The sequence below is a fragment of the Xiphias gladius genome, chromosome 14 (assembly GCF_016859285.1).
Source record: "Xiphias gladius isolate SHS-SW01 ecotype Sanya breed wild chromosome 14, ASM1685928v1, whole genome shotgun sequence".
Lineage (NCBI taxonomy): Eukaryota > Metazoa > Chordata > Actinopteri > Istiophoriformes > Xiphiidae > Xiphias > Xiphias gladius.
This window is the reverse complement of record NC_053413.1, coordinates 23348888-23361114: the sequence shown is the minus strand read 5'-3', so window position 1 is coordinate 23361114 and position 12227 is coordinate 23348888. Positions and strand designations below refer to the sequence as shown.

General features: G+C 44.2%; 1 protein-coding gene across 1 annotated transcript in view; it reads left to right on the top strand.

Annotated features, from left to right (window-relative positions):
* Positions 1–12227, top strand: part of cadm3 (cell adhesion molecule 3) — an 85363-nt gene that overhangs the window by 25030 nt on the left and 48106 nt on the right. The window contains exon 3 of the mRNA XM_040144176.1: positions 10919–11068. Coding sequence (XP_040000110.1) covers positions 10919–11068 — 150 coding nt within the window. The remainder of the gene's footprint in view (positions 1–10918; positions 11069–12227) is intronic.

Genomic DNA, 12227 nt, shown 5'->3' with positions numbered 1-12227 from the left:
GGATTGAAATTTTGAAAGCTGTTCTTGCAAACAGAGTGTACTGGAAGGATTTCAGAGGAAGCGTACTAGTTAGTACAACATGTTGCCCAACCATGCCTAAAGCTAAAAGTGTTTATACCTTTTCTGAATGTCCACCATCAAAGGTGGGTTAAAAAGCCTGTCATTATAGCCTCCTAGTTGCATCTCTTGCCAAGAGCTCTGTGTCTCTCTCGGGTCTTTGTAGTCTCCGCACAGTGAATCGTACAAATAGGGATAACAGCACACAATTTCGGACAGTCTCTCCTCAAGGGCATTCATGGTGTTGCACTTCTTTGTCGTCACGAAAAGTGATGCAAGTCGAGGAAGTGTCGGGAAGAGTGAAAAAAAAGAGAGCGTGAGAGAGAAGCTCAAACCCTGCCTACTCCCCCTGCTTCAAGACACCTGCTTGTTGGCTCGTCTATTTCGAAAAGGGTTACAAAAATTGTCGGACGCAGCCCCGTCAGTCTCAGCTGTGGAAAGGTGTGGGGGAAGGGGGTTTGACAAGCATTTTGTTTGACAAATACTGACAACTTATTCAATGTGTACAGAAATCTGTCTCAAAAGACTTCCGTTCTTAATTTCCAGTTAAAATGATCTTCCAGTTTTCGGTTTAAGGTGCTGACCGTGAACCACAATGTCGCTGGTTGGAATCCAGCAAGCGACCTTTTTGCATGTCATTCTCCATCTCTTTCTCTCTCTCTCTCTCTTTATTTCCCGTCATATCTCTCTTATTGATTCTACCTTTAATTGATAAAAGCATAAAGTGCTCAAGCAATACTTAAAAAAATGTTCCACAGGGTACATATCTTGGATGATATCAGATATTGGATGATATATTGTTACCAGGCTTTTTTATATTCGAGTTATTCTGTATTGTATTACACTGTATTTTGTATTTCCCTGATATTTTAACACAATACTCCCTAATGCAGAACCTCTCTAATAGTTTCTTAAATAAGGCTGCGTGCACCCTTTCCCTTACTGGAGGAGAACCTGGGAGCCATCCATTACCTCAAAACAGTGTCTGTGTGCTGCCAGTGCTGGCGAAATCCTTTGAAAAACAAAGCTCTATTTATTTATTATACGAGCTCATCTTGGACATTGGACAGTTTATGTGCTGTGCTCCACTAGCTGTTGATTTTGGCTAACGTCATCCATTAGCTGCCTAACCTTGTCCCCTCCCAATGTTAAAACCCCTCTTGATTGAAGGCCCTGTTTTTTGTTTGTGCCACGGGATGACATTTCCGTTGTGTTCTATATCTTCCAGGAGAAACCTGCTGTCTGTTTGTGTTTGGCGGGTGGCCCTCGAAAGCAATAGAGAGAGAGAGACAGCGAGAGAGGTCCATGTGCGTGTTTGTGTCTGTGCATATGTGTGTGTGTCGATGGACGAGAAGGGCGACACCATTTCTTAGGTCAAGCTTTGGGTCACCTCGGTTGCCCTGGTAACCCCGTTCTGGCTGGGTTGCTTGGCAACAATCCTCTTTTGTTCCAAATGATTTAATTTGAAGCATATCTTCCCTCGTCACCCTTTGCTCACTGGCTCAGCCCTCTCTCTCTCTCTCTTTCCCTCCATATCTCCCTCGCTTACTCTCTTCCTTCATCCTCCTCAGCCTCGCTCTTTTGCTAAAGCTTCAGGACTATTCCCCTTCTTTCTTATCTTGGCATTTCCCAGGTCATCGAGAGCTCTATCCTTCCTGTGCCTGGCGTATAAGTCCCTGCTCTTACCTGAAGGCTTAACAAGTGGATAGGTGTGTGTGTGTGTGTGTGTGTGTGAGTGTGTGTATTGTAGCGTGTTTGTGCAAGTGTGAGGGTGATGACTTCTCTCGCTCCTGTGTTTTTGTTCATGCTATAGAGTCGCAGAGTTGCAGAGTGTGTGTGTGCCTGCGTGTCATCATGGTAAAAACAATATCACAGTATCCATACAGTCTGGATATTTTTACAACACATATGTGCACCTCATGGTCAAACGTATGTGTACACTTAAACATTACTCCAGCGTGTAATTGTTGAATAAGTCATTCCAAATCCATGGGCAGTGATCTGCGCCTGTAGCAGCCACCACACCTCCGGGAAGACTCTCCACAAGATTTTGGAACCTGGCTGCAAGGATATGTTCCCATTCGGCCTTTACAAGAGCATTAGCGGGGTTGGGCACTGATGCTGGTTACAAAGTCAAGTCCAAGAACTTGACCTTACTTTGTGCTCAGGCTCAAACAGGAAAGGGCCCTCTACAAACTGTTGCCACAAATTTGGATTACATACAAAATAATCCAAGTGATGTTCAGTACAGTGAGCTGTGTTCTACTCTTATGTTTTACAACAAACGAAACCCTTTATACCTTTTGTTTTGAACCATAAATCTAGATAACAGAATTTGGTGAAACAGTAATGTCATAATATGATTCCACTGGAAAACAAATTATGACATTAAATTATGACCCAGCGTGCACATTTATTTATTAAGAGAGCCTGGGTCTGATTGCGACACACTTGATTTTCCCAGAACAGATCAGGAACTTCTTCCAGATTTCTTCCTGTAACTGTTGAAAGATGGGTGTTGTCTGTACCGAGAGGAGTAGAGAGAGAGACAGACTCTGCTAAAGAGAGAGAGAGAGCCAACAGGTTCTGAGGCTCCCCATAACGCGTCCAGTGATCTCAGTCAAAAGGGCAGACATCCGGTAATTGACTACTCATTTCTTTAAGTGGCCTATTGGCAGGGGCAGTCAGTGCATTTGCCAAGGAATTAAAGATTTCACTCTCTTTATCTTCCTCTTTGTGTGTGTGTGTGTGTGTGTACAGATAGACAGATAAAGCCTGGTTTTCTTTCCTCTTGTCAAATGATGATTTCTGGTGGGTGAGGTTTTTTGGAACTGTGCATGCTGCTGCAGCAAAGGGCCCTTCTCCTAAATCAAAAACATCTCTATCTTTCCCTCCGTCTGTCTGTGTCCAATTTTTTCATTTCTATATCAGGTTAGCAGGCACAGCTATCAGAAAATTAGAGATAATTGCATAGGTAATAATGATGTAACAAACAGGAGCTGACTAATGCTTTTCGGTATGATTAGTGAGTAAATAAAGCATATCTGACATTAAAGTAGGGGTTCAGATATTTCAGGTCTCACATTTCATATGTATGTTCATATGAGTTCTTGGTCACTGTAATCATCCTTACATCCTTCCTAACGTGACCTCTCTGTAAAAAAAAAAAATCCAGACCTTCGTCTGCAGTAATGCTTTTTAAAATGCATTTAAAGTTAATATGAAGCTTAAACAATCTTACTTAGCCAAGACATGGGCGCTATATCAGTTAATAATGCAAAAAAAAACCGCCCTTGGCAAAAATACGCTGATGATTGACTCTGCAAAAACCCAGATTACGTTCACTGACGACAGCGTGCATTAGCGTCGGGGAAGGATCATGATTATGGCAAATACACTGTAGTTAAGGTATGGTTAGGCCGAGGCAACTAAAACACTTGGATAAGGTTAGGGGGAAACATTGTTGTTGAGGCCTGCGAAGAACTAGAAAGTCAGACGTGCTACAGACCCACCCACCACACCAATACTTTCTGCCTCACAATGTACAGAGCCCACAACCTCCTTGGAACTCATCACTGGGCATAAATTGTGAGGTGCAAAGTCGCGGAGTGTGAATGTAATTCTTTGGATACTAGGCTGTCCAGAAGCTTTCTTGCTTAATTTTAATGGCATATTTGTCACAGTGTTCCAAAACCTTATTGACATTTAGTCAATTAGAGGCTTCTGCAGATCCAGGGCCCTGCAGCAGTCACCTTGTCTGGTTGGTAATCCAGATTTGTAAATGGGACTAAGGATGTTCTAGGATGTCTCTGCTAATGACTAATGGCTGACTGCTTGAGCGTTAACCAGTATTTACCAGCTGTACTTAAGGATGAGGATGGTAGATTTGTCCCCCATCAGTTACAGTAAAGTTGCCTTAGAAAGAGATCACTTCAGACCGATAACCTTCTCGCAATGCTTATTGTACAGAGAATGACGCAAAAAAAATCCAGACCTATCCTTTAACTCTAATCAGCTCCCGCTGTTGCTCTTTCTCTCCACCTCACCACTTCAAGCAGAATCCCTTCGTTCTGCTTTTTTATTTCCATCCCTCTGTCTCCTTTTTGACTTTCTGTCTTTCCATTCTGCTCTACTTCCCTCCATCACGCTGTCATTGTTTATTCTGCTTTTCCAGTCTTTTTGTCCGCTTTCTAAGTCACCCTGTCATCTCTCCTTATTGCTCTCATCTATCTATATATGCTTATTTCTGCCATGTCCTTCGCTCACCCCTCTTTCTCTTTCCTCTTTCTCTCTCTTTCCCTTTTTTTCCCTTGTACTTTTCTCTCTCCCTCTCTTTCACCACCCCAACTCTCTGTCTTTTTCTGCCTTGCAAATCATTATTCTTTTTCTTTTGTCAGCAGTGATGCTGCTGCCCTTTTCCGCAAGCCGAGCCCCTCGCCGTCTCCCTCCTCCCCCCATCTCTCAACCCGCATTCTTGTCTTTCTCATAGCGCTGTTCCAATGGCAGGGTGGGGCGGCCGGCTTGGTGCCTCTTTGCTGCAGCAGACACATTGCTGGGTTGTGACTGTGGCGGTGTGTGCTTATTGTGTGTGTGTGTGTGTGTGTGGGTGTGGGTGGGTGTGTGTGTTGGGGAGGGGGTGTCTAGCTGGTGGAGGATGAGGAGGCTGAGGGGGATCGTCTGAGCTTTGAGCTAACTATGTTTGACAGGCAGCAGAGGAAGGGTGGGGTGCCAGGGTTGGTGGCTGGAGGAGGTACTTGCTGGGAGAGGCGGGGGGCTGTTTTGGGCTCCCAGAATCCCCCTCAAACTCTCAGCCCTGAGAAAAAAGGCGGGCTGAGGGGAAAACTAAGGGCTAAGGAGTTTGTTTATGCTAAGACGGCAGGCGGGGTTGCTTAAATCCCAAATACACAGCCCAATCCCCCACCCCTTCACTTCCCCACCCACCCACACTCCTCAGAGATTATAAGAAATTAGTTCAGCGCCCCAAGATGACAATGACAGGACAACAGAATGAGAATCACGACAACCGTACTCTATTAAAGGCTGCGAAGCCACGAAAATCAGGCGGAAAACAAAGCCTTTCGCTACACCCACTACGCTCCACACTTCACAAGCTGGAGAAGTGTTTGCCTCACAGTGAAAACGAGAGGGCCTTTTACTTGATAAAAAGACTTGTTTTAGACCTGCAGATCTTTTCTGATTTTTTTTTTTTTTTCACTCACTGGGCAAATTTTCAAATATCTGGTTTGAATTAGCATCTCTTGATTCAGAACAGGTGGACAAGGCAGGGGTGTAATGGATGGAGAGGAAGATAAAGAAAGAGGAAGAGAGTGGGGGACAAGGGAGCTCGTAGAGGGTAGAGGTGGGCAGAAGGGCACACACACACACACACATGTATATACTAATAGATATACACACATACATACCTACCCCGGGGAATGGGTGGTAGTTGGGGTATAGATGGATTATGTGGGGGAGGGTACTCTGTCTTTGTGTGTGTGTGTGCGTGTGTGTCTTATTGTGTGTGTGTTTGCATATGTCTGCTGGATGTGTCCAACTGTATATCATATATTTTTAAGCACATTTAAACACATTTATGTCTCTCTGTAAGCGTAGATGTTTGTGCTTGATAAATGTATATGTCTTCCTGTCTGTATGTTTTATGAGAGTGTGTGTGTGTGTGTGTGTGTATGCTCCTATGTACGATCCAGGGGTGCGCGTCAGCGTGCTCGCAATGTGTGCGATGCCTCTGCGTGTGTGTAATGGCCTGTATCATACCATGCCATATCAAACCGCACACTGTTGGCGGCGTTTCCCATCAAATGTGTACAGCATCCGCGGCACCACGAGACATGGCTCACATACCAGCACACATGCCAACACACACATGCGCATAGCCTCAACCACATGCAGATCTCATAAACCATCTCATAAATCACAGTGATACACATACTCCATCCCACACACAAACAAATAAAGTCCTCCCTGGGAAAACAAATACAACTGCACTTGAGCGCAAACACTTGGATTCAAACAAATCCACACAAGCATTGTTAATAAGCTTCTAGAGACTCACACACACACGAAGAGACATGAACATACTTTAAACACATTATGTTACACATGATCATGTGCATAATACTCTCATCACACAAACACACACACACACACTTAGCCAAGACCTACATGCAGAAGGTGCCCACACGCACTTGTGTTACAGTAAATAAAGTTCATTAGCCCGCGCTAATTAGTAGCAACACTGCAAAGCCTCCCTGGGAGAACAAAAAAAAGGAGGGAAAGAAGGAATTAGGGATGGGGAGAATTAGACGAGTTTATTGGGAAGAGGGGGAGGAGGCTCAACAGAAGGGCAAAGAGGTGAGGGAGGACAGGAGGTAACCAAGGAGGACACTGGGGCAGATGGAGAGGAGGGGGGGGTTAAGATGGAGGGAGACAGATGGAGGAGGAAGGAAGAGAGGGGGTGAACATGGAGATGGCCAAGGTGGTTTGAATTTTTCACTGTCTGCTCTTTTTAGGCAGTAAAACTGCTGGAATCAGGAGGAAGCTGTTTTTATTATTGGAATAGATCAGTAGTTTGAGGACTATGAACATGAACGGAAATGTAAACGTTGCATTATTTGTACGGGCACCATGGTACCAGAACCGGGACCGGAACTCTGGGACATTAGATTGATATGGATCTTCCCTTCCAACTCTCAGAAAAAAAGCCTATTGTCAAATTCAAACGATGTTGAGCCATTCCTTTCTCTTATCTTCGGAGAACCCTGGAGCTCCTCACACTTCTTCTCTCCCCTCCCCTGTTTTCACACACACACACACACACACACACACACACACACACACACACACACACACACACACACACACACAGTGTTTCCCACCTCATTTTATCACCCACCCCCCTATTCATACCCTTATCCATCCATCTTTCTCTCTCCCCTCCTCCTCTACCTCCCTCCCTTGACTTGGTATCCCAGTCAGCCTTCTACCTCTGCATCCTCTCACCTTGTTGCTGGCTAGGGAAAGTGTAAATTGTGTTGCTTTAAATACCCGTGTCTTCTTCGAGCTTACAGCTTGAGGGGGGATGTGGAGGAGTGGAAGTGAGGCGAGAAGAAAGAAGAGCAAGCCACAGTGTTTAACTTAACGTCTGCTAAGGATAGATAGGTCTATCCTTTCATTTTTGCAGCTTGGGTGTTTATCCTGACTTAACTGTTTAAACTCGAGCTGAACTTCATTTCCCCCCTTTAACTTTGCTCTGAAGTAGCTCCGAAGGTAAAAAGAACAGCTGTATCTGTATCTGAGGCTTATAGTGGTCATATGCTACTGGCAAGTGACTTTGTTTGTGTTTGCACTAACTGGCGGATAGCCTGGGTGTGCCACATTTGGGCCACATTGTATCATATAATTTATCAACCACAAAAACTTTTTATTATCTTACTTCAAAGAGTCTAATCTCTCTGGCACCCAACTTAATGCCCACTGCGGTTAACCTGCTGACGTTGATTTTAAATATTGCTAAAAGACCGACAAATTATCCTGATGCAGTTAAATTGTACCCGAGCAATGGTCCAGCTGCATTAAACCAAACTTATCTGTGATTAACATTTGACTGATGGGGCTAACAAGCTTCCTGCCTTGCTCATATACTCTACAACAGTATATGAGCAAGGCACATACTGTTAGTGTTTTGCATTAGTGCAGCTTTAGGTTTAAGATGCAGAGTGCAGTTTAATCATCGTTAAAACATTTTAAATCTCATGCTCAATAAAAGTGAGATTGACCTTTACTTATTATTATGGATTAATTCAATTCCATTCAGTTTTATTCATATAGCACCAAATCATAACAGGGGTCATCTCAGGGCACTTTTCATCTAGAGCGGGTCTGGACCGTTCTCTTCGTAGTTATATATTTGCAGAGACCCAACATTTCCCCTTGAGCAAGCACTTGGTGACAGGGGCGAGGAAAAACTCCCTCTTTAACAGGTAGAAACCTTGACCAGAACTCGGCTCATGGTGGGCGGCCGTCTGCCGTCTTGACCGGCTGGGTTGAGAGAGAAAGAGAGAGAGAGAGAGAGGGAGAAAAGAGGGGGCGGGGGGCAGTACCCATATTACATAAAGACTAATAATAAAACTAATAATTATAATAATAGGATGAATAATAATACTAATAAAACTAAATAATAATAGTAATGATAATCACAGTAATCGAAGCAGTGGGTGTTGAGCAGGATCTTGGGGGCAGCAGGTGGTTTGCAGTCACAGATCCAGACTCTCTAGCAGCTGGGGACGAAACACCTGCAGAAAGCGACAGGAGGAGAGAGGAGAGAGACGAGAAAACACAAAACTACGGGAGAGAACAGAAGTCAAGTTGGTGACTGATAAAGCCTACGATGGTTCACTTAATTGTAGTGGTTTTCAATTTTAGATTGCATACTTTCAAGGGTCTCCTAATCATTCACATTTCTTAATTTAGAAGAAATGTGTATAATATGATGCATAATTTATCAGGAATATCTCCATTCGATATAATGCTGAAGCCATATAAAAAAATCCTGACATTTTGTGTTGGAATATTTTACTCAGTGTAAACATTATACAAATTTGATAAAACAATGGGACAAGCAGATAATATATGTGATGATATGCAGCAAATTTGAAAGTCAGTATTTTTTCTGCATACTTTAAAAAGGTATTTAAATAGAAATTTAAGTGTAAAAATACAGTTCAACCGTTTTAAGGGACTGTGTTGCTTCATGAGCAGAGTACGGCATGACCATGGGAAAGGCTGGGTCTGTCAATGAGTCCACTGGTGATAAAAAGTAGTAAATCTGGGATTTGCTGATGATAAATATTCTATATTACAAAAGGGATTCTTTCAAATGTGTCTACCTATAAAGGAGATATCTCCCCAAAAAAAGGTTGACAATTGAAGTCGTCTTACCGGCATAAATGCCACACTGAAAAATGTCAGAAATGCCGGGACTGTGTAGCGGCCAAAGATACAACACAAGTTTGGCTAACTTGTCAGAGCTCATTGCGGCTGGCTTGATGAGTGATGCACTGGGACAGCCACTTTACCCAAAGTGTTCATGCCAAGTAGAGGAGCTCTTGTGATCAGCCGCAAGAATTATCCCAAGATGCTATTAAAGGAGACACTAATCCGTGGTGCACTTGACCACACATTGAGCCCTCAGCCATCATGGTGCTTAGATAAACTAACCACAAGGTCAGAGCTGCAGTGCAATACCACATAAAGCGACTTACTCTGACACGAAGGGCTCTGGAAGTCTCAGAGTGCTTTATGAATCCTACCGGCAAACAGCAGCTATACCTTTAGGAGCAGTTATTGCTCTGGATCCTCTCGGTGCAGAGGCAAACCTAAGGCTACTTTTCTCCTTTCTAATAACTGATGCTTTCTGAGATGCTGAATTGGCCATCCAGCTCTCGAATGACAAAAAAAAAGATGCCCGCAGTTGCCGCCTGCTTCTCGAAGCTCTACATAAAGTTAGTTTGCTCGCCTCCTCTCCTGCATCCTTTTTCCCCATGTCCCCCATCTTTCATGTCTTGATGGGAGTTCCGCAGAGGCGCACTTAACCAGATGTTTCTTCCCGCGGAAAAAAAAAATTAAATTCCACCGCCAGTGCAAGGATGTGATAACACTCCACGCCGAATATAAAACTCTCCCGCTTGACAATTTGGTTCCAATTAAACTATTTATACACGCCATTTTTTCAGGCGTGAGGAGACCACTTTGAGGCAAATCTTCTCACGAGATGTTTCCTCCGTTGAGCGGGCACTGGCACGTTTTGAAACAGGCAGGAACGGAGGGGAGCGCAGAGCACGGTTTGGATGCACTCAAGGCCGCAATGACTTAACACGGCAAAAAGCACAGCAGCAGCCATGTTCGGCATACTTACCATAATTAGGGGCTACATAGTTTAGTATACATCTCTTGTTCTGATTCACGTAACCGTCTGCCAACCTCACTGAATGCAAAGAGCAGAATTAGCCTGCACCGTCACCCGTTATCAAGGGAGCACTGTTAAATACCATAATTTGAGCCAATTTGAATACCGTTACACACCCAGACAGTTCACTGTTCAGTGGTTTTTGAGGTGCACCAGTTCCAGCTCCATCCTTTAGAATCCATTATGTTGGGTCATTTGTATTCTCTTTCTCTTCCCCTCTGACCTGCTCATTTCCATAATGCCTGTCCCGTTCGAGCTTGTTCTGTACCAGCGGATACATATGCACGGCGTTAAAAAATGACATAGATATCGACAAAAGAGGGTTACAACGCCATTAAAGGTATGAGGCAGGGCTCTTGTTGTTGCTTTGACCTGTCGAGAACCACTGCCTGTCGTGGTATCTTCATCTTTGCTGGTCCCTCAGGTCATGCAGTCTCTGGATGCCAGGGCTGCTACTGACTCATCGCTCTTACGTTGGCCTCGCAGTCAAACAACCAGAGAGTCATTTGTCTGCCTTTTTTTGTCCCTCTGACAACATGCATGTGTGTGTGTGTGTGTGTGTGTGTGTGTGTGTGTGTGTGTGTGTGTGTGTGTGTGTGTGTGTGTGTGTGTGTGTGTGTGCGTGCACGCGCGCACATTTTGTCTGTACTTTCAGAAAGACAGATAGAGATATATAGATAATCTGACAAGTAGAGACAGAGATGGGCGGGGGGAGATGGAGAGAAAGAGAGAGAGCGAGGCGCGTAATGCATTTTGTGCGTTTATCTGATTTGTGTGTTGGTGTGTGCTACTGTTTCTGCTTGTATTTTCATATGAGTGCAGCATCTCTCTGACTTGTCTCTGTCGCCTCTCCATCGCTCTGTCTCTTTTACCTAGACGATGACCCCTTGCAGCCAGTGACCTCAGATGAGACGGTGTCCGTGGGGGGCACGGTGACACTGACCTGCCGGGTGGCTGAGAGCGACAACTCCTCACTGCAGTGGTCCAACACTGCACAGCAGACCCTGTACTTTGGAGAGAAGAGAGGTGAGGGGGAGGGAGGGGTGGAGGGAGACTTTGGAAACAGGAAACCTGTGAAAGAGGAAGTATTCAAGTGTCAAAATAGCAACCTCCTACAAAATACATTCAATTGCTAAGTTGCTTGCCATATATGTTTTGGAGGGAACATAAATGCTGCCCAGATTATTTCACTGGCAACGATTTTCCCAGTCCAGAAAATGTGACATTCCTATACCCAAGACATGTTGTAGGAAGAGTCTGTGTAGGGTAGCTCGGTGTATTAAGCGCATGTCTTCGACAGAAGAGACATCTTCTTTGTTGCCAGGTTGAGGCTACGTCAACAATTGGGATGGTTTGGACAAAGATTGCAGTTTTGGTTAAATTTTTAAAAAGTCATCGCTTTCCTTTGTGTGCTACAAATCAGCGTTGACTGTGTCAATAGTTGCTTAAACGTAACCCCTAGACCTTTAATTTCCGGGAGCGACAGTGTAGGGGAAACCGCTTCAAAATATGTTGACAGTCAAAGCACTGCAGATATGCTCAGTATGAACATTTTGCATTGGCAGTGAATCCTTTCAAAATACATTCAGTGTGGCCCAGTTTTTCCATTTGTCATTTCAAGACTCAGATGTAATTGAATGCACTTTTCTTTACACTTAACCACTTACATGCATCCCTGTTGATCACATCAAAAATCTGATTGCAATCTGTCTTAGATTTCCCAGGCTACATGCAAATCAACCCAGGCCCTACTCCTGTCCAGATGGCATCGGTAATATACTTGGATCTGTTTGGTAACTGCCAAAAATTTCAGGAGAAAAATAACTTGTGCTCTTTAGCAGTTTAGTTACAGCAATTAACTAGCTAACAGGAATACATAAACTAACATAAACACGCGCACGAATAGCGTTCATGGACTACAAGTGAGACAAATATTGTACCTGAGCTTTCTTTCATGCCACTCCCTCACCCATACAGATCATTAAGTGGCTGATCTACTCAGGGATCAGACAAATGCTGCAACAGCTTGGTGCACCTTCTGTACGGCCGCACAGTATGCGTGGAGCCGCTTTTTCTCTCCGGCTCAAGCTACGGGGAGAACGATAGCTAGCTTCAGGATAACTTTAGCTGATGTTATCACAGGAGGCAGACTGCGTAGAGGTCACTCCCACGGACCGTGTCTCAA